The sequence below is a fragment of the Maylandia zebra genome, linkage group LG7, assembly GCF_041146795.1.
Source record: "Maylandia zebra isolate NMK-2024a linkage group LG7, Mzebra_GT3a, whole genome shotgun sequence".
Taxonomy (NCBI): domain Eukaryota; kingdom Metazoa; phylum Chordata; class Actinopteri; order Cichliformes; family Cichlidae; genus Maylandia; species Maylandia zebra.
This window is the reverse complement of record NC_135173.1, coordinates 66,126,128-66,152,091: the sequence shown is the minus strand read 5'-3', so window position 1 is coordinate 66,152,091 and position 25,964 is coordinate 66,126,128. Positions and strand designations below refer to the sequence as shown.

The window sequence follows — 25,964 nt, the reverse complement described above, 5'->3', positions numbered from 1 at the left end:
GTTGGGAAAGAATGACATTCAAAAGCGTGCGAAGATTAAAGACCAGCTGGCGGCCTTTAATAAAGCCATTCTGTTCATCTGAAATAATAGTAGGAAGAACCTTTTCAAGGTGAATGAAAGGATCCTTGTTACCAATTTTAAGCAGCTGCAGCTCAAACGAACGAAAATGTCCAGTTTTCACGGAGCGGCAGGAGAAATGGTCCTGGAAAGCCACGGCAAGCCCACCACCCCGACCAGACAACCAAGGCTGGGTAATAAAAGTATAGCCATCCGGGCAGAGTTCAATAAGTGACGAGTAGTCTACATCCCGCTGCCAGGTCTCAGTCAGGAATAAAAAAAATCCAGTTTTTTAGATAATATAAAATCATTCAGCAAGAATGATTTATTAGACAGAGATCGAGCGTTAAAAAGCGCCATATTCAGTGAGCTAGAAGCCTAATTATTTGCAGAGGTTCGAGTTAAGGGACGTAAATACAATTTGTTCGAGCTGTCACGCTCGTAGAATCCACTCACCGAGGGAAGAAAAAGCCAGCCCGCAGAATTCAATTCAATTCAATTCAATTTTATTTATATAGCGCCAAATCACAACAAAAGTCGCCTCAAGGCGCTTCATAGATACAGAGAAAAACCCAACAATCATATGACCCCCCATGAGCAAGCACTTTGGCGACAGTGGGAAGGAAAAACTCCCTTTTAACAGGAAGAAACCTCCGGCAGAACCAGGCTCAGGGAGGGGCGGGGCCATCTGCTGCGACCGGGTGGGGTGAGAGAAGGAAGACAGGATAAAAGACATGCTGTGGAAGATAGCCAGAGGTTAATAACAAGTATGATTCAATGCAGAGAGGTCTGTTAACACATAGTGAGTGATAAAGGTGACTGGAAAGGAAAAACTCAATGCATCATGGGAATCCCCCGGCAGCCTACGTCCATTGCAGCATAACTAAGGGAGGATTCAGGGTCACCTGGTCCAGCCCTAACTATATGCTTTAGCAAAAAGGAAAGTTTGAAGCCTAATCTTGAAAGTAGAGATAGTGTCTGTCTCCCGAATCCAAACTGGAAGCTGGTTCCACAGAAGAGGGGCCTGAAAACTGAAGGCTCTGCCTCCCATTCTACTTTTAAATACTCTAGGAACAACAAGTAGGCCTGCAGAGCGAGAGCGAAGTGCTCTAATAGGGTGATCTGGTACTACAAGGTCATTAAGATAAGATGGGGCCTGATTATTTAAGACCTTGTATGTGAGGAGCAGGATTTTGAATTCAATTCTGGATTTAACAGGAAGCCAATGAAGAGTCTGGATAAACCCTCCTAAGGTGGCAAGGTCTCAAAGAGCCGGGCCCAGCGTATCCAAACAAGGCCGTGGAAAACAAGTCCCCCTCCATGGAGCTTTTCTGGACACAGGAGACAACGCACGCTCGACGTCGCTTACCAGCCAAACCACGCCGCCAGTAAAGCCTGAGCTTTACCTGAATAGCTACAAATAAAATGTCCTTTTGCAAGGGAAGAAGTTGTAAGGAAGTCTGTTTGCAGCACTTCTGTTCCAGCTGTCACAGATAAATAAATTCAGTGGCGATAGAGAAATGGAACTGGAAGCACAAAAATGGTTAAGCTACAAACCAGAACACAAATAACATTTACCAGCATCCACAGCATCCTCTGAACTGGCACATTACAAACACTAAAGGAAAAACAAACTGTCAGAAACTTTGTTCCAAAGATTTTAGTGCTTTAAAATGGCTTTTATGACAAGTTTGTGTTTTTCTGAAAATGTGTACAATTAAAATTTTATAAAAGTCATGATAGTTTTATTTGACTGTTAGTTTTGATTATGTACAGTGCTGAGGAACTTTATCAGACCAAATGTTTTTAAATCTGCCAAAAAAAAAACTGCTTAAAAGAAGAAAACTGTTTGGCAAATAAACAGAATTCACATTTTTATACTAAAATCTGAGCCATCACTCACCGTACAGCCTTATCATTTTTGTATAAGTAGATGGGTTCTTTGGCCAGCTGAATGACCATGAACCTAAAAGTATTTCATGTATTTAATTGTAAACATTGTTTTGTCTTTGTTGCTGTTGTGTCATTTTTCCTTTCACATATTTTCCTATAAAAGCAACGCGGTGGTGATGTCAGGAGGATTGGTTATCCACAGGAACACCACACACTTGACCATCAGTTGATCAAAAGGAAGAAGACGTTCAATGAACGCAAAGGTGTGCCAAAGACTCACAGGATTTATCTGTACAGTGAACTTGAGATGACCACCAACACTGGCATACACATTCACAGTGTGTATCAGTGTTGTTGAAGTGTGAAGATGTGGTTCAAGGGTCAATATTTACCAATAAACGTAAACAATGAATTTTAATCAAAGAATCATGTTGTCATAAAACCTTGAGATATTTGTAAGGAGAAAGGATTTCTTCATGTTTTGAGGACGTGCTGAAGACTGAAGTGACACAACTTCAACTTTATGAATGACACTGATTGATTTTATTATTTTGATATGATGTTGCATTTATTAATGATGGCTGCTGCTCCTGTCTCTTCCATCAGGTGAAGAATGCTGCTCATGCTCGTCCGGCAGGTCCTGCTACTCCGGTCGCTTCTCCAGCCGCTCCTGCTCCTCCTTCAGTTTCTGTTGCTCCTGCAGGGACAGGAAAAACGTGTGGGAGCAGCGCCCTCTCGCTAATGCGCGAAAGGGCGCTGCTCCCACGCCACCATGCAATCCAGGCCACCTCTCACACGCGCACTGAGGAAAGGTCCATAACCTGGTCTGGGAGGAGGGATTCAGGAGGTTCAATGCTGGAACGTTGAACCTCACACTCTGAGCTACTCCTGCACGTTTGTCCACACCAACAAGAGGTGACTACTTGTTAGCAGATATGACTTCCCTAAATCAACAAGTCGTTGATAAATGTTTAGTGCATTTATAATTACATGCGGACAAAGCCCCTGTTACTTTACAGACCAAAGGCCAGAGACTGACACGCGTCCATTTTTGCCAATCTGCACTGGCTGAGAAATCTTGAACTGACCTTTGTCTTTCACTAAGGGCTCTGTGGTGCAATGGAGAGCGTGTTGTACTTCTAAAAGAACAGAATGATTCAAAGGTTGTGGGTTCAAGTCCTACCAGAGGCAAATTCTATTAATCAGCACTTCATCTGTTCAGTCATGTAAAGGTGCTTTGTCAATTGGTCTAACTCACCCTCTTTAGATCTGCCTGCAGCCTTGTGAACAGCCAATCATGTTATACACCTGACATGTGACTCATGTAGCTGTTTCACTTGGCACTGCTGAAGATATGTGGTACAGTCACTGAGCTTCTTCTTTAAATTTCAACTAATAAATTTAATTAACCACTAACAGTAAATATGTATTTCACATGTAAATCAGGAGTTGTGTTTTAAAACCTTTACACATTTTCAGAAAAACATATGACTGCATCTACTTTTAGATCATCCAGGGACCCCTTATGATTTGTTTCTATGTTCAGTTTATATGTGGAGAATCTAATGCATCAGCAGGGGTGTTGACTATCTTAATCTCAGTTATCTAATGAATTCATCATATTGACTCATCTCTAACACAGAGTAAAACTCTACAAAAAGTTTTTCTCAAAGTTTCCCAAGCAAGCATTTTGAATCAAAAACACACGTTCCAGTTTCATGTCATTTTTGTACTCCATTTATGCATGAAAAGGAAAAACATGAGCCGCAGTCATTTACACTGGAGCAGAGCATCATGGAGGACAGCCATCTGTGAACATCACACTCTGATTCTGGAGAACTTGAGATGTATATTTAAGGTTTAAAAACAAGTTCAACTGTGCTTCACTGTCAGATTCTATCATGCCCTTCTGTGGCTGCAGGCTGCTGTTTGGGATCATCTCCACTAGAGGGTGTCTTGAGCAGCTGCTTCTCACCTGCTCACACACAGTTACAACAAACATAACATAACTTGCTTACTATTTATTTTTCTATACATTTCAACTTTAAAAACTGTTTACCTTGCCTTGTTTGGTATCATTCTTTTCAACTTTATTTTTTCATTTTGACATACTGTATTAATACAAAATCTAAAATCAGTCAAAAAACATAAAATCAGAGATGAAAAAAGTTTACTGTATCAAACACAAACATTACCAAATCATTTTCTAAACTTGAAATGCAAATATAAATTGTTAATTTTAATAACATATGCACAAGCTTTGCTAACAAGAAACTTGCAGCCAAGGCGGGGTTTTTTTTTATAACCATTTCAAACTATTTACAGAAAATTCAGGTGTTCTGCATCAAATAAGATGCCACACAAATTATTTGTACCACTCCCAAAAATAATTTCTGTCCGCTATAATATAAAGGAAAACATCACAAACCTGATACCTGCAGCCCTGAAAGCAGGAGGTGTATCACTCCTGTTTTCCACCTGGTTACAGCTTTTACACTGCAGTCTGCCTTTGGTGGCTTTTTGGTAGCAACTGCAACATTCCGCAATCGCCTCATTGTTGTGACACACAAAGCAAAACTATCCACTACACTACCTGGTAACTACAGACTACAAACACTTTAAACATCACAAATCTCTCACATCTCAAAACTCGCACTCTCTCTTTCGCGCTCTCACCACGGTCACTCCTAAAACTTCCCCCTCTTCCTAAATAACCAAATGCCATGTTGCCATATCATTTTTTGTTTGGTTGACATGGCAGACTGTCCTACCAATAGGAAAGTGTGGCTTTTTTTGTTTTTGCTTGCAAGCGGAGAGTGCTTTCAAGCACTTTCCCTAGAAAATATCGTTTTTACCTTTCCTTCCTGTAGTAAATATAGTGATAGTATTCAGGAAAAAACACAGTGTATATTTTTTTTATCATAACGCTGGTTTTACGTTGCCTATCAACAGAGAAATATCAACATAGTATCAACATAAGCTATCATATAGCATCACAAACAAAACAAAAATAGTATATATCACATCAATCCATTCATCTATAGTAGGAGTATCCTCTTTAAGCCAAAGGCGAGTTATGGCCTTTTTGGAAGCTACCGACAGCACACTGAACAAATATTTATCCGGTGTGTTTTCAAAAGCGTTTTAAAAACAGGAAACGAAGATGCCTGTCTAATAGTTAAAGGCAGCGTATTCCAAAGTTTTGGGGCCATAATTGAAAAGGCTCATTAGGGGAAAAATCACTGGTCAGCAGTAAAAAATAATGAAGCTCTTAAATGGAAATGTGAAATTTAAAATCTTGACAAATGGAAAAGATAATATGGCGTTTTAAACTAAGATCAAACACTTATCTATGATATTACACATGCACTGGTGTGGATTTGAACCCCATCATTTCGGCAGGTACTGAAGAACGGGTAGAGTTTCTCAGTGAAAGAGCAGCCGATAAATGAGTGAATTAGAGCTGCACCATTGATTTCATAGAAGCAAACCAGGCCTTCATCATAATCTATAAACACTCCCACCTCCTCAATTTCTGAATTCAGAGCTGGATGGCCCGATTTCCATTGCTCAGAGCAAATAGTCCAGTAACCATTTTCAGGGCTCAGTTTGGTTTTTTCTCTCTTTAGGTTGCTCATGTATTTGGCCACTCCTACTGTCCATGTACTATGGGTTTTAACTTTAAGCTCAAAGTAAAATCTTCCAAAAGAGAAACCCTGTTTTGACAAAACACATTTACAATTATCATTCGCAGACTGGGGGGCTTTGGGTTGAACTGAATCAGCGTCAAATGTCACCTTAACTTTGTAATCCCTAACCCTCTTCAGTTCAGCCCTCGTCACTTTCCTTATCTCACTTCTGAGATTCCTCTCCACCTGATTTATAATTCTCACCACCATCCATGTGTATGATGGTAGATGGACACTGATGTTTGTCCAGTCTTTGGTGGGGGGAGCAGCTTTCACTGAAGATAAACTCTGGATGAGGTGAAGGATGTCTTCAGGCCGTGTGAGCTGCTCCACCTCAGAGCTTCTCTGCATAAGCTCAGAAATCTCCTGCTTTAGCTCCTTAATGCGGCCTTCAGCCTGTTTCTCTGCTGTTCTCTGCTGCTCTTCAATTGTCTTGATCAGTGCTTTCATGCTGCTCTTTGCAAACTCTATTAAAGATGTGAAGATCTGAACACCTTCTGCTGTCACTCTGTCTGCCTCTTTCTTACTGAGCTGCACAGAGTGTTTCATTTCCCCAATCTTAATCTTTCTTTTCTGGATCATCTCCTGAATTTCAGCCTCTGTTTTCTCGAACCCTGCCTTCTTTGCTTCATATTCTTCTGTCAGAGGAACAACATCATGACACTTGTGGTTCGAAACAGAGCAGATAGCACAGACACACCTTTGGTCGGTCTTACAATAGAGCTCCAGCGGTTTATCATGTTTTGAACATATCATCCATTCCAGGCTCTTAACAGGGTCGATCAGCTGATGTCTCTTTAGGCCTGAAACAGTCTGATGAGGCTGCAGGTGAGTCTCACAGTAGGTGGTCAGACACACCAGACAGGACTTCAGAGCCTTCAGTTTGGTCCCAGTACAAACATCACAGAGAACTTCTCCTGGTTTAGCAGACTGTTGCTCTGATCTCCTCGTGCTGCTGCTGCTGCTGCTGGCTTCCTGCTGAGCTGACAGCTTGAACTGAGCAGCCATCTCAGAGATGAAAGTATTGACATGGAGCTCAGGTCTAATGCAGTACTTCCTTTTACAAACTGGACACTGACACAGAGGACTGCTGTTCCAGTGCTGAGTGATGCAGTTCTTGCAGAAGTTGTGTCCACATGGTGTACTGACTGGATCTGTGAACACTTCCAGACAAATGGAGCACAGAAACTGGTCCTCAGACAGCAGACAGCTGGCAGCAGACATGTCCACACTGGGAGGATAAATGGAGAGAAAGGAAAAACTGTAACTGCATTATCGTTCAATAATTCAGCTCACAAAAGTCAGACAATGTGTGGAGGCTAGAATTTATTTTATTTCTTTATGTTTTCTTCCTTCTATATACCTCTAGTTTTGGACCAGTTGTCTAAAAATTATTTTATTTAAATTAAACTGATCAGTGCAAAACAAGTTACTAAATAAAAATAAAAAAATCTGTAAATTGACAACAATTGTGGCTAATCTTTTAAACAACACAGCTACTCAGGTGAAATTATATTAAAAAAATTACTTTGGTTTTCTGTGGAGAATTCAACTGTATGGAAATAAAACAATTCAGCCAAATATTTAATTTTATGTTAAATGAGTAAACTGCATGTTCAAAATTCTAATGAGTTAATCTTACTAAGAAAAGGCATCCAAACTGAGTGTTTTTTCTTGTTTCCTGTTGAACTACTGCTTTACCTGCAATAAAAGGTTGTTCCCATTTGATATCTGGCTGCTTATGAGTCTACATTTGAGATCCTCATTCACCTTCTAACGTGACACCTATCCACGTATCCTTTAAAAACCAGACTGGCGGTCCTTGTGCATGAGTCTGCTATAGGACTGATTTTACATCAAAACAAAACTCTTGCCATTCAAGTAATTTGCTAATTTATTTTTTATTAGTAGTAGGTATTTTACTTTTCCAAGGACATTTGAAGTCTGTATTGTTGCCACACCTTTATTAGTGTGAATGCTTGAAAAGCATTCACAGTATTGTTATTCTAATTGCTATTATAACATTACTTTTTTAACACTGAGTTTGTCACACAGTGGAAATTTGTGTTTTTTTATGGTTTGAGTTGTCTTGATCTTACTGTGTATTGGTGCGTATATTACTGATTCTATTTGTATGGTTTTACCCTGATATTTATATTGCATGTTTTAGTGTTGTTGCATGACATTCTTTTAATCCACTGTGGACTGGGCGAACAATAGCAGGCACCTGTTGAGGTGTGGGCATTGAGGGAGACTGCGTTTGCAGTAATCAAGAGCCCCAAGTGTGGAGTGCGGCTGGGGTGTGAGGCGACGCGCCCGTCAGGGAGAGACAGGGCCGAGATAGGAGGTTCCTCCTTGGCTTTCAGCCTGGCCTGGTCTCTATATTGGAAGAGAAATTCCTCTCCTGGTTTTAAATATAAGGAACATTTGCCTGAGCATGCCCAGACTGTGGGGGGAATTTATTGTATGAGAAACTTTGTATTGTATTATTTCTTGAATAGCATATATTTATTCCTTTTGGCAGGGATTTTAGCATACAGAAAATGTTTTTTTATTGCAAGAGTGTCTTTTAAAATTGTGTTGGTTAATTCTGTTTTTTCCTTCTCTGGAATAAATAGTGTGTTTAAGACTTTCTCAGTCTCTGTGCCATGAGTGCTGATTTACTTGCTCCCCTCCCCCTTGTATTTGAAATAACTTTCAGGTGGGAGATTTAGATCTACCAGCCTTAGGTGTTACAGTAGCAGCCCTACAATAGCATAACATATTAACAAAATAAAGTTCAGCATGTATAACATGAGACAAACAATCTCATAAAATATATAAAATAAAGAAAAATACACTAATGCTGTTTCCTCTGTTAATCCATCCACCAAACTAAGGAATGCAGTGCAATCAGTCCTTAAATATCAAGGAAAGGAGTAGATTTTTGTTACTAAATTTTATTCAATTTTATTTTATTGATACACTGCCAAATCACAACAACAGTCACCTCCAGGTTCTTTATATTGTAAGGTAGACCCTACAATAATGCAAAATCCCAACAATCATGTGACCCCCTGTGTTCAAGCACTTTGGCAACAGTGGGAAGGAAAAACTCCCTTTTAACAGGAAGAAACCTCCAGCAGAACCAGGCTCAGGGAGGGGCGGGGCCATCTGCCACGACCAGTTGGTTCAGAAAATTAGAACTGAACCAGGATTTTAATTTGGATAAGCATTCTGTAAGGGCAGAAGGTGGGAGGGCGGAATCAAGCCTGGAGGAGAGATATAACTGGGTGTCATCAGCAAAACAGTGAAAGTAGAGATCAAATTACAGAAAATGACACCTAGAGGGAGGGTGGGACCAGTTGGAATGAGAGAAGGAAAACCGGATAAAAGACATGCTGTGGAAGACAGTCACGGATTAATAACATATATGATTCAATACAGAGGCCTATAAACACAATATGCAATGCATTATGGGAATCCCCTGCAGCCTACACTTCTCACAGCATAACTAATGGAGGATTTGGGGTCCCCTGATCCAGCCCTAACTATATATGCTTTAGTCTTAAAACTTTCCTTTTTGGTAATCTTAAAAGTAGAGATAGTGTCTGTCTCCCAAACTCCAAAGCTGGTTCCACAGAAAACGCTTGAAAACTGAAGGCTCCGCCTCCCATTCTACTTTTAACCACAAGTAAGCCTGCAGTCGGAGAGCGAGAGCAAAGTGCTCTAATGTCATCTTGATCCTATGCCTACAGAGCTTGTGAAATCTTGCCCCTCTTCCTTACTCCCACTCATCTCTACTATCATTCACTTTTCACTCACTACCGGTATTGTTCCCTCCTTATTCAAGATTGCTTCAGGAAAAACCTTCCTTGGAACCTAACAACTGTGAGTACAAGAAAATAATTATTAGAATGTAATGTATTAAATTTGTTTAGATCACAGTAATAAGGAAGGATTGGTCTGTGTTTCAGTTTGGTTTAGCTGTGGCCTGAGAGTGTGTGTAATTGTTTAGAGAGAAAGGAATTTATGGACACTGGGGGTCTGGTGTCATAAATAAAAGGAGTCAGGAAGCTACAGTTGGGGGTTGCTGATGCTGATGCTTGTACCTTTAATAAAAACTCCTAATTGTTATAACTTGGAAGTAGGTTTGCAGGAGACTCTCCACCTGATCTGTAAATGTAAGACAACAAGAGGCCAATGACCCATTGGATGCAGAGTGGTGGTCTCAATATTTGTAATATGTTAACTCTGTTTTGTATGTGGTCTAAAGGAATTTGGTGTAGCTTGGGTGAAGTTACTTTTATGACCCCCCAGGAAGTCACGTACGCAGAGACACACACACACAGTGCTTAAACTGTTACACTCACACATCCACACACACACTCACTCACGTGCACTCACATAGGCATACGGGTACGTGCACACACAGGCACTCACGTGCTCGTGCATACACACAGACACACAGAGTTTGCAGCACACCATGGGGGTTTTATGATGGGGTCACTTCTATAAAGCTGGCAGTAACTAACAAAGGAGTGACGATTTTGCAGAGGGACACCGGCCTCGTCTTCCATTCTAGAAGTGCATGCTTAAATAAAGATGAATAAAGGTTTTGTGAAATAACTACTGAGTTCCGGTGCCGTCTCTGGATGCCTCGACTAATAAAAGAACCGGGGTAAAACTGATTTCGCAACACAACTTTAACAACCTTTGTCCGATTTCATTTCTACCCTTCATTTCTAAAATATTTGAAAAAATAGTTTCAGCTCTAACAGCACACCCATCGGCAGCAGGAGGTGAACTGTTAACCTCTGTCTCCAGAGCAACATCAGCAGTCTCTTGGAAAGAGTTCTGGTCCATGACAAGCGGGGCAGCGTCAGCACAGTCAAAGTCAGTCTCAGCACGGGCGTTGCTAAAGACCGCGGGAGTTGCGTCAATCGCGTCACAGTCAACGCGGCCCGGGACTGAAAGAGCAGGAGGCAAACTGCTGTCCGGGACACTGAGATCCAAAGCTGCTGTAGCATTTAGCTTCGCACGCTGGCTAGACAAAGCTGAGTCCCAGGTATGGAATGGTTGCATGTTCGCAACATGAAAAACTCCCACTCTCTCCCCAGTGTCCACTGTGGTGAGAGAGTAATTCACATCCGACATCCTCTTGGAGATGCGGTAGGGACCCGTGTAAAGCGGGGCCAACTTAGCAGAGAAGTTGGACGATGCATCTGATTTTGGGTGCGACTTTACCCTGACGAGGTCCCCAAATTCATAAGAAACCGTGCGACGTCTCAGATCATAGTAGCGCTTTTGCCTTTCATGACTCTCTCCGAGCACCAAGCGAGCATGTTCATGAGCATCCCGAAGCGAAGCTCTCAGGTTATCTGAGTGGGACGTTTCCGGGTCGCTCAGTCCCTCCCAGGAGGGTTGAGTGACAAGGTCCAAGGGCGTGTCCAACTCTCGCCCATACAGCATCATGGACGGGCTCAGGCCTGTGCTCTCGTGAGGCGCAGTGCGCAGTGCAAAACAGATCTGGGGAAGATACTTGTCCCAAGAGGTGTGTTTATCCCCAACATAGGCTCGAATGGCCGTTTTCAAAGTGCGATTTACACGCTCAGTTGCATTCGTTTGAGGATGGTATGCAGTTGTTAGTCTGTATTCAGTCCCAAGAGTCAACAAAACATGCTCAAAGAGTTCACTGACGAAAGGCGTTCCCCTATCAGAAATAAGGTGGGAGGGAGAACCATGTCGGACAAAAATGTCAGTAATGAACTTGTTCGCAGCAACTTGAGCAGTGGCTTCTCTCACAGCACTCACCTCGACCCATTTTGAGAAATAGTCCACAAAACAAGGATATAAGCATTCCCTCTTTGTGTGCGGGGCAGCGGGCCAACATAGTCCACCCCTGCGTACTCCCATGGTCTTTGTGGCTGGATAGGGACCATAAGGCCTGCTGTTTTTCTTTGACTCGGCTTAGTGGTTTGACACGAACAACATGAGACCACATACTTTTTCACGTCAGAGTTCATGTGTGGCCAGAAGAATCTGAGACGCAAGCGTGCCAGCGTTTTTGCAATGCCCAGGTGTCCAGCTGTGGGATGATCGTGGTAATATTTGAGCAGATAACCACGGAGGGCAGTAGGAGCAAACAGTTTAAGCTGCTTGAGTGGGTGGAGACCACACTTTGTCTTTGGGTCGAGGAAATAGAGGAGACTGTCATGGACAACGTACTGTTCCAGATCTTGATTATTCTCCCCCGTTTGTTGGTCAGTTTCCAGTTGATTGAGCAACGGGCCTGTGACCGGGTCCTCAAGCTGCAGCTGACGAACATGCAGGCGGTCCGAAACAATCACAGAAGGTAGAGCACGAAGGTCCATGCTCCCAATCACGGCATAGGGAGGGAGAAGATCAATGGGGGCATCCACATCAGGTAGAGGATTACGGGAAAGGGCATCGGGCACCTTATTACGTTCTCCAGGTTTGTGGATGATGCTGAAGTCAAAGTCTTGAAGGCGCAGAGACCACCGAGCAAGCCTGCCAGAGGGATTCGGTCGAGACATCAACCACTTGAGGCTGCTGTGGTCGGTGTAAATGGTTACGTGCAAGCCTTCGACATAGGGTCGGAAATGTTCCAAGGCCCAGATCACGGCCAGACACTCCTTCTCTGGAGTTGAGTAGGGCTTTTCCGATTTGTGCATAGCCCGGCTAGCAAATGCTACAGCAACGTCTTTGTCATCCTCATCTTTTTGCATTAATGCTGCCCCAAGACCAGCATCGCATGCATCAGTGTGAATGAAGAATGGACGCGAAAAATCTGGGAACCTGAGGACCGGCGCTGAGGTTATTGAATGTTTCAGAAAGTCCACAGCTGCCTGGCACTTGTCATCCCAGTGAAACTGCACGTCCTTTTTAGTGAGGGCGAAGAGTGGCTCTGCATGGCGGGCATAGTCCTGCACAAAGCGGTGATAGTAGCCAGTCAGGCCAAGGAACTGTCGCACCTGCTTTGTTGTGGTCGGCACTCTGAAGTCAGTCACAGCTCTCACCTTGTCAGGGTCAGGATGAATGCCAGCCGGCGTAACCCGATAACCAAGGAAGGTGAGTTCTGAAAGGCAGAATTGGCATTTGCTCAGCTTTAAAGAGAGGCCAGCGGACTGAAGCCTACCAAGGACCTCTTTTAAGTCAAGCAGGTGTTGCTCAAAGGTCGGTGATGCGACAACAATGTCATCTAGATACACCGCGCAGGACTTATAAATCAGGCCAGCTAGAACATTGTTCATAAGCCGCTGAAAAGTCGCAGGGGCGTTACACAGGCCGAAAGGAAGGACTCTGAACTGAAACAGGCCACAGTGCGTGATAAAAGCAGTCTTTGGTTTAGCTTCTTCAGCAATGGGGACCTGCCAGTAACCTCAAGCGAGGTCTAGTGTTGTGAGAAACTTCCCTCTCGACAGAAAGTCCAGTGATTCATCCACTCGCGGGAGTGGGTAAGAATCCTTCACGGTCAGCTGATTCAGACCACGGAAGTCAACACAGAACCGTGGTTCGCGGGGGGGTTTGTTCACAATGACCACGGGGGCTGCCCATGGTCCTGATGCAGGTTCGATGATGTTATCCTGTAGCATTTTTTCCACTTGCTCTTCTATGATTTGCTTTTTAGCTGGTGAGGTGCGGTATGGTGGCAAGTTAACAGGCTTTGCATCCCCAGTTACAATGACATGTTCTGCCAGAGAAGTGTGACCAAGGACTGCTTTTATCACGCACTGTGGCCTGTTTCAGTTCAGAGTCCTTCCTTTCGGCCTGTGTAACGCCCCTGCGACTTTTCAGCGGCTTATGAACAATGTTCTAGCTGGCCTGATTTATAAGTCCTGCGCGGTGTATCTAGATGACATTGTTGTCGCATCACCGACCTTTGAGCAACACCTGCTTGACCGTTTTTGTTGAATCCACTGCTCCAGAATATTCCTCTGGAGGTCCAAAGAGTCATGAAGACACTGCTGAAGCATATCAACCTCTGCTTGCAGACTTTGCACTTTATGCCCAAGGTCAGCAGTACTATGTCTGGCAGTAAGTCGGTTGGGGTGTAATATAAAGTCTATATCATCACACATGTCATTCAAGTCAGGATGAGTAGCCATAATACACACTTATCAAAGACCCAAATCTATACAAGGTAGCAGTTAAGCAGAAATCAACTTCAGTTCTGGTCACACAAAAATATATGAAACGTGAATTCTGAAGTTTAGCTACACAGCTGACTTTGAAACGTGGAGGTAGAAGGAGTAAACACCCCGGATCAAAAGCATTTAGGTGTAAAATAGATCCAAACTTACGAGTAGCTGTGTATGAGTAACACCTTTTCAAGTCAAATGCACTTAAAACAGCATCTCAATAAGAACAGTTAAGCCAGTGAGAATCAATAGCAAATCAGTTTGAAATATAGACAGCGTTTTTGGCGGGCTACTACTAGATCTACTTTGCCGCGATGTACCTTTTAGTGTATCAATCATCAGCTGCTCGAAGATACTGCATACTGAGGTCCAAGAGAAGATGTTCGGGCGCCATTTTGTAACGTTGGGTTGTGTTGTGTGGTTGAGAAGAGGCGGCAAAACACCTAGCAGGCTAGGCGGAAGGATACACACCCACGCTGGTATCAGTAATCCACGGTGGTTCTTTAATACGCATTCTTCAGCAACCGTATAAAAGCCCGGCTGAACGGCTGCGGCTCAACAACAAAATGCCCAGCGTTCATACAACCCAACCGTTGCAAACAAAACAAAAAAAGGGTCTGGAAAAGAAAACATAAGTCCGTCCCTCGTTAAGCACGAGCGTGAAGGCACGTGTCCTCATAATCCCAGAGCGAGAGAGAGAGCAGTGGCACACACTGATGACACCATCAACCCTCGACTTGGGTGTCTTAAAGGGACACCACACCATAGAATTAGAATTAGAATTAGAATTCAACTTTATTGTCATTGCACATGCACAGGTACAGGGCAACGAAATGCAGTTTGCATCCATCCAGAAGTGCTTTAGTGATATAGATATATTACAATATATATTAGCAATAATATAGATATGTGAGTATATTACAGAAATGGGTCTATTATGGTATGTTATAATGTACACGGTATGAAGTATGTTGTGAATATTCTATAACTATAAGTATGTACAGGCTGTAGTGAGTACAAGCTATGTACAGGATATGAACAGGATATAAATATGAAAAACTATACAGAATATGAAATAAATAACTTTACAGAATCTGGGATATACAGCTATACAGAAATGGGAACTATGCAAGTTGTAAACAGTTGTAGGATTAAAGATTATCGAATGTACAGAATGATTATTTACACAGAGCTATACAGTAGTGCAGTTAAGATAAGTGAGGGTGTAGATAGTTTCTACAGAGGCTATATAAAGTGCTAGTGGTTGTGAGTGGTGGTTCAGTCCATGTTATTATTGTGTTTGAGGGTACAGTTGTCCATTGTGGGTGTGTGTATGTTCAGTCCATGAGTTTAACGTGGGTCAGATGTCAGGAGGCAGAGTTCAGGAGTCTGACAGCTGTGGGGAAGAAGCTGTTCCGGTACCTGGTGGTCTTAGTCCGGAGGCTCCTGTGGCGCCTCCCAGAGGGCAGGAGGGTGAAGAGTCCATGTGATGGGTGACTGGGGTCTTTGATGATTTTCCCAGCCCTTTTCAGACACCGCTTCCTGTAGATGTCTTTTATGGCAGGAAGTGGTGCTCTGGCGATGCGCTGGGCAGTTTTCACGACCCTCTGCAACGCCTTCCGGTCCGAGGCAGAGCAGTTCCCGTACCAGACTGTTATACAGTTGGTCAGGATGCTCTCGATGGTGCAGCGATAGAAGTTCACCAGGATGTCTGAGGACAGGTGGTTCTTCCTCAGAGTCCTCAAGAAGAAGAGGCGCTGGTGAGCCTTCTTGACCAGCTTGGAGCAGTTGGTCGTCCAGGTGAGATCCTCGGAGATGTGGACTCCCAGGAACTTGAAGCTGCTCACACGCTCCACAGCCGTCCCCTTAATGTGGATGGGTGGATGTGGGTCAGCATTCCTCCTGTAGTCCACGATGAGCTCCTTGGTCTTCTCGGTGTTAAGCAGCAGGTTGTTTCTGTCGCACCACTCAGCCAGACGATCCACCTCCTCCCTGTAGGCGGCCTCATCGTTGTCACTGATGAGGCCAATCACCGTGGTGTCATCTGCAAACTTAATGATGGTGTTGGAACCATCAGCAGGTCTGCAGTCGTGGGTGAAGAGGGAGTAGAGGAAAGGGCTCATCACACAGCCTTGTGGTACACCGGTGTTCATTGTGATGGTAGATGAGCAGCGGTTATCCAGCCGGACATGTTGGGGGCGGTTGGTCAGGAAGTCCAGTAACCATTTGCAGATGAGGGAGGAACTGATACCCAGGTCTGTCAGTTTCCTGATGAGTTGTGAGGGGTGGATTGTATTGAATGCTGAACTGAAGTCTATAAACAGCATTCTGGCGTAGGTGTTGTTGTTGTCCAGGTGTGAGAGGACAGAGTGCATTGCGATGGAGACTGCATCCTCTGTGCTCCTGTTCCGGCGGTATGCGAATTGGTGGGGTCCAGGGTGGGGGGGAGACAGGATTTGAAGTGTGCTAGGACCAGTCGCTCTAAGCACTTAGTGATGATGGGGGTGAGTGCTACTGGGCGGTAATCATTGAGGCAAGATGGGTTGGAGTTTTTGGGTATCGGGACGATGGAGGTGGATTTGAAGCAGGCCGGTACCACAGCGTGGGCCAAGGACAGATTGAATATGTCTGTGAGCACTCCTGCAAGCTCCCCAGAACACGCTCTGAGAACACGCCCGGGGATGCCATCAGGGCCTGCAGCCTTGTGGACATTGATCCTGCTCAGCACCGCTCTTACATCGGTGGGGGAGAGAGTCATAGGTTGGTGGTCTGGCGTCATGTCTGCTTTGGTTGTGGTTGTGGGGTTCCCTCGCTCAAAACGAGCATAAAAGTTGTTGAGCTCGTTGAGGAAGGAGACATCAGAGGATGCGGGGGAGGGTTTGGTGGTCCTGTAGTCTGTGATGGTCTGGAGTCCTTGCCACATGCGTCGGGGGTTGGAGTTGGAGAAGTGTTCTTCTACCTTCTTTTTGTAATGGTGTTTGGCTTTTTTGATGCCCTTCTTTAGATTAGCCCTGGCTGTACTGTAGGCGTGTGCATCTCCTGACCTAAAGGCAGTGTTGCGGGCCTTCAGGAGGAGACGAACATCCCGGTTCATCCAAGGCTTCTGGTTGGGGTACATGGTGATCCGTTTCTGGGTGGTGACACTGTCTGTGGTTTTGGAGATGTAATCCAGTACAGATGAGGCGTACTGGTCCAGGTCTGTGTGGGTGAACATATTCCAGTCTGTGTTTTTAAATCTGTCCTGGAGCACTGCGTCTGTCCCCTCTGGCCACACTTTAATTGTCCTCACAGCAGGTTTCACACGTTGGATGAGTGGTGAATACCGAGGTGTGAGGAACAGGGAGAGATGGTCCGATTGTCCAATGTGGGGGAGGGGTGTGGCTTTGTAGGCTCCAGCCAGGTTGGAATACACATGGTCTAAAGTCTTGTCTCCTCTGGTGTGGCAGGAGACATGTTGGTGGAATCTGGGGAGGACTGTCTTTAAGTTGGTGTGGTTGAAGTCGCCAGCAACAATAAAAGCAGCCTCGGGGTGTTTATTCTGGTGTTTGTTAATGGCTGCAGAAAGTTCTTTCATGGCCAACCTAGCATTAGCGTCGGGGGGTATATACACGGCAGTGAGTATGATCGAAGTGAATTCTCTGGGGAGATAATAAGGTCTGCATTCGACCATTAAAAACTCCGCATTAGGTGAGCAGTGACTCTCAGTAGTAGTGGAGTTCATGCACCAAGCATTGTTAATATAAATGCACAAACCTCCACCTCTGGTCTTGCCGGAGTCATCTGCTAGCCTGTCGGCTCGGTGTGTGTGGCGTCCTGCTAACTCGATAGCATTGTCCGGGCAGCTGTTGTTCAGCCATGTTTCGGTGAAAAACATGACATTTGAGTCCATAATCCGTCTGTTGTTAGTGATGGAGAGCCGTATCTCATCCATTTTGTTTGCCAGAGAACGGACATTGGCGAGAAAAATACTGGGTAAAGGCAGCCGGTGTGGTGTTAGCTTTAGCTTAGCCCGTAGCCCTCCGCGCCTACCTCGCCTTTGTTTACGATCTCGGCGCCGTCTGCGTGCACTTCCGCCCAGCCGGGGAGAGTGGGCAGCCTCCGGTGTTCTGGAGATCTCTGGGATGAGTCGGAGATCGGCGATAAAACTGTTGGAGTTGTGAGTCCAGATGTCCAGAAGCTCTTGTCTGCTGTAGGTCAGCAACGCACAGCAATTCTGGACGAATAATCCGGTTAAAAGTAGATAAAAAACCGCTAAATAGCAGATTCTGGAGAGACACTGAGCCTCGCGTTGTTCACGCGCCGCCATCTTGGATCCCAAGATCCAAGGCTGTTACAATATGTCAGCCCATTTCTACTGGAAATGCCTTTTGGTTAAACTTTCAGCAAGGAATTTGCATTTGCACTGTTACATTTTTATAAAGCTTTAATGTACATAAAAACCAGCTTCTTGTTTAAGTGAAAATAAATGGAAGGTTGTCTTTTTGCGCTAGTAAAGTTATCGTTATCGCAAATTTTCAAATATATATCGTGATAAATATTTTTGGCCATATCGCCCTGCTCTACTCCCAGGTTATTCAGCTTAAATCATTTTGCTCTCATCTATTCCAGGTCACTTCTGGTGTACTCCAAGGTTCAGTGTTAGGCACTATTCTCTTCATAATTTACATCCTCCCGCTTGGTCCCATTTTCCGCAAATTTGACACCACTTTCACTGTTTTGCTGATAACACCCAGTTATATCTCTCCTGTAGGCCCGATTCGTCCCTCCCACCTTCTTCTCTTACAGAATGCTTATCCGAATGCTCCTTATCGGTACTAAATCCAACCTATTGAAGGCAAATCATTTCACTTTCACTACTGATAACTCCACAGTCTTCCTAACCTCAGGTTAAGAGCCTTAGTGTCATCCTAGACAGTTCACTATCCTATAATCTCATCTGATCAGAGCTCACCTGTTCTGTCTATTTACATCTACGCAACATTAACAGATTAAGTCCTCTTTCCACCCAGTCTGCGTTGATTCTTGTCCACAGTCTCATTACCTCCCATTTGACTACTGTAATTCTCTCTTGCAAGGTATCCCACAAAAATCCCTCCATAAGCTTCAACTGGTTCAAAACTCTGCTGCCCGCATTACTCACAGAACCCCCTCCTACCAGCACATCACCCTTATCCATCAGGAACTTCACTGGCTCCCTGTGAAAATATTAGAAAATTTGCAATAACGATATAACTGACAATATAACTGATTGCGAGACAAAATTCAACTCCACAACTTTACTAGCGCAAAAAAGCCTCATCCATTTATTTTCACTTAAACAAGCAGCTGTTCTTTTATGTGCATTAAAGCTATATAAAAATTTAACAGTGCAAATGCAAATTCCTTGCTGAAAGTTTAATCAAAAGGCATTTCCAATAGAAATGGGCTGACATACCCTGAACATAACCATGTATAATATCCACTGAAGTTAAAAAGACGTGCTTTGCAACATTAAACTGTAGTGTGCCAAATAAAAAAGTGAAATACGTATTTTTCAGACCATAACGTGCACGGGATTATAAGACACATTAAGCGAAACAAAGCAGTCAGATAAATCAAACTATTCAACTCATTCTTCTTGCTTCCTCCACTTCTGTACCTCATTAATGCTGTATTGTATCACAGCTGTTCCCATGTTGTTGCAGTATATTAATGACTAACCTCGTATTGTGGATGGATTATCTCAGTTGTTCTCCTGACTGAAGTTTGGTCCGTTTACAGCATCCTGCCATGCGATTGCATTTGTCTCTAACCATCAGGAACCTTCACGTAAACTTTTATAAGTGGAAAAGTGTTAGAGTTCATCCTCCAGCTTCACTGTTTATGTTATGCTGACATAGCTGTGTCGCTAGCGATCACGTAGCACATCATTATATACCAGCTAGCCCAACTTCAGTAACCTTATAAACGTCACTGCTGTTTAGTTTCCTGTCTTCATTTATGTTGGAAGTGATAGCAGAGCTGTACATTTGAATTTTTTCAGAAATCTCTCAGTCAGAACATGCTACATCATGATTATGGTAACTAGCGAAACTAGCGAGCTAACTTCCGCTAACTTCTAACTCCGTTAAATGTAATAAATTTTGTTTTCATGGATGCCTGGAAGTTAAACTTAATTGTTACACCTGGTAAAGCAGCAATGCTGATCATTTTATTAAAGATGAAAGAATTTAGACAGTTTTTAACTCTCAGTGATGCTGCAGTGTTCGTTTGACTTTGGGACCTGAAGAGATGGAGTTTAGGACCCAGATTACTCTCAGATTTACGAGCACCTTAGTCTGACAAATACGGCAATAATGATGGCCTGCTTGCATATTCTACAAAAAAAAAAGTGCTTTGTTGGTATCTGATGGACAAAAACCAAACCAGTTCCACATCACTGAAGTGGCACCATTTTTACAAACCAATTCTGGTTCATCCGTTTCACTGAACGATCCGCCTTCTCCATTCTCATTCTCCGTTACCTCCATGCTTTTTTGGCCATGTGCACATGCGCGTTTTATGCATATTCTATGGCGAGATTTCATTTTCTCTTTGTTGCCTAACATTGTACCGGTATTACCGTGAACGGTATAATATGGCCCAGCCTTACATCCAGGTGTTTATTTCTTTAAGACATTCCTGCAGTTTAACTAATTGGTGTGTGTTATCTGGCTTGAAGCCAGTGGCTTCATAGATAGATCCCAGTAAACACCAGTATGTGGGCCCCACATGGGCTATGGGGGTTCCAAGTGGGGATGGGCTTACAATGGGCATCCAGTCTGGGACCCACCTGGGTTAGCCAAGTAGGACCCACCTGAGCCAGCCCAGATGGGCTATGTTCTATGGGCACCATATGGGTAACATATGGGAAGTTGCATGAACAGGCAACTGAGTTTAACGATCTTAGTTAAGTATAATTATTAGTCATGTGTAAGTATAAACATGAATTAAGATGAAATTTTCACTGCTATGCAAATGCAAATGACATGCAAATGACACCCAGCTCTATATAGAGTGTATATAGAGTGGGTGTCATTTGCATAGCAGTAAAAATGTATACTATGCCTTCTGATGATGCTGCCTAATGCTGGGCTTACACTGTGCGATTTTTGACCCATTTTGAGCCGATTTTTGAGTCGTGCGACCGTTTTGGCGATCGGCCCGAGTTTGGCCTTCATCGTGCGTCGTGCATCGTATAGTATACGTGGGGTAACGAGACGCGATTAACACCTCACGACCAGCTCCCGATCATCAATCGCTTGGTCGCGAGGATTTCAAACTCCTCGCGACCGTCGTGAGGGTGTCACCGCAGTTTGTCACACTGCGCACGCGCAAACACAAATGTCAGCGAAAAAGACGGCGCAGCACGGCAGTGTAGCGTGTGATCTGGACACAAGCGATGGAGGTACAACTTGTAGAACTTTGGAAAGCTCATCCGAGCCTTTTCGATGTGGCCTCACAAAATTATCACGACCACAACAACCGTGAAAATAGTTGGATCTACATCGGTGCTCAATCACAGCTGCCTGATCAATGTTTTTCATTAGAAATTTAGCAAAGTTGATGGTGGTGGTGTGCGTGTCTGTGTGAGTGAGAGACAGAGAGAGAGAGCGAGCGACAGAATTTCTGTTATAACCTTCATTTTTATGTACGCACAGTGTGAGCACTCAGGTCGCATCAGAGCATCGGGCCGTATAGTGTGAGACCCTGCATCGTGACCTATGAACTTCTAACCCCTGCGAGTCAATCGTGCAGTATGAGCAGGAGCTGAATCGCGCGACTGAAAAAATCGCACAGTGTCTGCCCAGCATTAGGGAAGCATGTATAATGTAAACAGAATTGGTCCTAGCACTGAACCCTGTGGAACTCCATAATTAGCCTTAGTGTGTGAAGAGGACTCTCCATTTACATGTACAAATTGCAGTCCATTAGATAGATATGATACAAACCACTGCATCGCAGTCCCTCTAATACCAACAGCACGTTCTAATTGATGTAAAAAAAATATTATTGTCGACAGTAACGAACGCTGCACTGAGGTCTAGCAGGACAAGCACAGAGATTAGTTAAGATAAGAGATAAGATAAGATAAAACTTTATTGTTCCCACCGTGGGGAAATTAGTGCATTACCACAGCTCAGATACAGATAGCAGAAGAATACAAAGAGTATACCAAAAATATAAAGTCAAGAAATACAAAATAAATAAGATAATACAATATACAATACAACAATATAAACAACGGTAACTGAGTTAATGGTAACTTCATTGTCTCCAATGGGAAATGGATTTGCAGTATGTCCACACATCAAGCAACACATACATAAAAAAAAAACAAAAAAAGAACAACCTGTCACTGTCAGAGGCCATAAGAAGATCATTTGTAACCTTTACTAAAGCTGCTTCTGTGCTGTGATGGGTTCTGAAACCTGACTGACAGTCTTCAAATATTCCTCTGCAGATGATCAGTTAGCTCTTTGACAACTACTCTTTCAAGAATTTCGAGAATTATATCTCAGTAGTAAATTATAAATTGTAAATGTTAGACTGTTATTAACCCTTTTTACCTCAAAGTGTATATTTACCCCCCTTACCTCAGTCTGAAAATGTATATTCTTACTCTTCCTATATTTATTGTTGTTCTTTTTGCACCGAATGGAACTGGAGCCTTGTCTGTTGTCTCGTCTCTCTATATATACTGTACTGTATACAGCAGAGATGACAATAAAGTTTACGTTGACTTCGTATTTCTTTTTCTTTTAGATAAAACAAAGTTTGGAGATTGGCCTATAATTAGCTAAAGCAGGTGGGTCAAGAGATGGCTTTTTAAGTAACGGTTTAATTGCTGCCACTTTAAAGGCTGCGCTACATAGCTGCTTATTAGATAGTTTGATCATATTAAAGATCAAAACATTGTAGGACTTTTCTGAACAGTCTAAATGATGATCTTCTAAATTTGTGATACACCATTTCCTCTTGAGCTTAAGAGTTATCTGCTTTATGGTGCATGTTTGAGAGTTATACCAGGTAACCAAGTACTTCTTCAGGCTTTTTTCACAGGAGCTACAGTATCCAGAGTCGTACACAGTGAGGAGGTAAAATCATTAACCAGATAATCGACCACTGTTGTAGTAGCATTCAGGTAGCTGCTCTAGATCTAGAGTGCGATTAAAGTGGTGGGTGGGTTCTTTTACATTTTGAGAGAAGCCAATTGAGTTTAATAACAGACTTACTGTCATATTAGCCTGTCATTTTTATTATCGATATGCATGTTAAATAATAACCCACAATGATTCTGAGATGAGCACTAAATCAGATAAAAAGTCTGAGAATTTTAGACAGAAATTGAAAAAAGCCCAGGTGGATGATGGAGGATATCAAATATGACCGTTTTTTGTGTTTTCCAGATAGGGTGGGCAAGGCTAAGCATCAGGGTTCCAAATGAATTAAGATTTTTGATAGTGTGAAGCAGAGTCTCCAATTCAGTGATCCTGGCCTCCAGAGTTGCAAATAGGCTACATTTAGTCAGTGTTGGGAAGGTTACTTTTAAAATGTATTCCAATACAGATTATAGATTACATGCCCCAAATGTATTTTGTAACATATTCCGTTATGCTACTCAATGAGAGTATTCTGAATACTTTGGATTACTTAATATATTATCATGCTTTTAACCACTACATGAATGCACTATTGTTGTGTGATTTATTACTATTGCTGAAGGCTACTCGCCATACCAACACCAACTAGATGTTTAAATCTTAATATAAAATGAGTAACAGTAGGGTGGACATTAGGTGGCTGCACTTTTTGCAGCGATCTTGTCTAGAAAACTATTTGCTAGCGACAGACAGAGAGAGGCGTTGAAAGGCTGCTCCAACGGAACTTATTGTTTCGGAGACAAACAGGAACACGGTGTACAGTCGAGTCTTAATAGCTTACTTACAACTGGACTACGCTGCCCACGAGGCTACATTCTTTACGGCTATGTCTGTAACAGCCTGCCTATTGCCTTCATATTAAATAATTTTTTGAATAATAATTTTTAAAAATATTTCTTCACGTCATTATGCGGGCCGCAAGTAGAGGTGACATGAGCCGCGAGATTGAGACACAGGCAATAGAGCCTCTTAATGCGTGTTTGTTCGGGTTTCCACCGGCATGGAATTACCAACAAAAAAGAGAGGGCAGCCTAGCAAATAACTGTATTCTGAATAGGCCTGCCACCTTTTTAAACGGTAACTGTAACAGAATACATTTATTCATATTTTGTATTTTAAAGACATAACGGCGGTTCATGTATTCCGTTACTCCCCAACACTGCATTTAGTACAAATATCATCGTTGGTAAAGGAGGCCGAATAGTAACTAAACAGCTCACACACTAAGTTGGCTAAGCTTACAAATCTCTAAGGAGACAGTGTGAATTCTGTGAAGTGGGTGAATCAATATGCTTTGGATAAAGAGCGTGAAGATATGAAATAAGGAGTCATCTATAATGTTTTCATTAAAAATGGCTACTCAGATAAGCTATACAAAAACACCACTGTGTGTTGTTACATGAACAGGAAGTGATACTCAACCGCAGAGAGCCAACACCAAGTGACAGAGCACCATATCATTATCAGATATTCGACTGCTGCCCTCACCACAACCTTTCTTCTTTAAATTCTTTTTGTATTGTGAGTCTCTCCCTATCATTCTTAAGTGACTCTAAGAGTGCAGTCAGAACAAAGAACCACCATGGGAGCTGTCGTTTATAGCTGCTGCACCTTATAAATGCGTCACATCTGTTTGAATGTTTCACATTTGTGCTCAAGGGCCTCATAAAATGTCACGATGGCAGTTTGATGTGGCAAAAATATCAATACCTAAAAAGCAGACCTTTCTATCTGTCATTACCCCATCTTTAGTTTTTCATACAGTTTGAATTAGTTGTACTCACCAGTTACCAGCGAAGAACTCCGCCGTGTTATGTCGAAAATCCTTAAACGGTGAGAGAGCTTTTCCAGCTGCAGCTCTGCTGCTGTTCAGTTTCAGTTTCGTTTAATGACCGTGCGCTGTTTTCTGTCACTCCTCTCAGTGTGAGGTGTTACTGCAGCATTGTCAGCATTTAAAACAAGTCTTAAATCACAGGTTATGCTGTTCTGTAGCGAAAGCTGATTGAAGCTATACGGAGAGTCTGTACATGAACATATCGACATAAAAATAAAAGCTTACTGTGGTGATATTATTGCTTAGATTGTTTATATAAAAAATAAACAACAGTGTCCCAAGAACAGAACGCTGGGGCACTCCTTTTGTTATAATAATAAGCAAGTTAATTTTAATTAGCTTAAAGAATTGAATTTCAAATTTTTTTTTCGAAAGGAACTCAGTTTCTCCCACAACACATACATATACAGTGGGATGCAAAAGTTTGAGCAACCTTGTTAATAGTCATTATTTTCCTGTATAAATCGTTGGTTGTTACAATAAAAAAATGTCAGTTAAACATATCATATAGGAGACACACACAGTGATATTTGAGAAGTGAAATGAAGTTTATTGGATTTACAGAAAGTGTGGAGTCACATTGAAATCACCTCCAACTCAGTGGGGAATTTGGTATTAAGTTCCTTTATAACTGTAGATCTCTGTAGTCATCTCTGATGACTACACAGAAAACAAAGACAATATTGTGTTGAAATAACCTACGCAAAGCTGTTTTGTTATTTAAAAAGAAGCCTTCCTGAGTTAAAGAACCTTAAAGTTCATGGGTTGGAAATTCTTTTGGAAATTTTTTATCTTTTTTGGGTGACATTTTGGAGCCCTCACAGACAAGTACAGGAGATATCCACATGAAATTTCAGGACTTAAAACCATATTTAAGCTTTTTAAAAACTGCTGCCAAATCGATTTCAACAACTATCCCATGTGTTACAATCTAAAGACCAAATTTTTTTGTGATGATTTTTGAGCAATATGAGCAATTTTATATGAACAATGAGCTTTGTTCCTCAGATTGTGCAAACTATTATCTATACTTTTTAGTGGTCAACTAAACTGCAATAAGGTCAACGTTAAAAGTGAAACATAAAATCAGTCCTAGAGCAGACTCAAACTCCAGTCCGGTTTTTAAAGGATACGTGGATAGTGTCAGGTTAGAAGGTGAATGAGGATC

General features: G+C 42.7%; 1 protein-coding gene across 2 annotated transcripts; it reads right to left on the bottom strand.

Moving 5' to 3' along the window:
* Window positions 1–3,564: 3,564 nt before the first annotated feature.
* On the bottom strand, window positions 3,565–24,877 carry LOC143419579 (zinc finger protein RFP-like). Of its 2 annotated transcripts, XM_076886942.1 has the most exons (3): window positions 24,747–24,827; window positions 19,481–19,593; window positions 3,565–6,870 (listed from the first exon to the last, which is right to left on the bottom strand). In XM_076886942.1, exon 3 carries the CDS (start codon window positions 6,861–6,863, stop codon window positions 5,301–5,303), a length of 1,563 nt encoding a protein of 520 aa, XP_076743057.1. In that variant the 5' UTR covers window positions 6,864–6,870; window positions 19,481–19,593; window positions 24,747–24,827; the 3' UTR covers window positions 3,565–5,300. The 2 variants fall into 2 exon arrangements, with proteins under 2 accessions (XP_076743057.1, XP_076743056.1); XM_076886941.1 differs by lacking the exon at window positions 19,481–19,593 and having other exon boundaries at window positions 3,566–6,870; window positions 24,747–24,877.
* Window positions 24,878–25,964: the final 1,087 nt, after the last annotated feature.

Coding starts and splice junctions, on each gene's coding strand:
- LOC143419579 (XM_076886941.1), bottom strand. CDS start 6,863: ATGTCTGCTGCCAGCTGTCTGCTGTCTGAGGACCAGTTTCTGTGCTCC.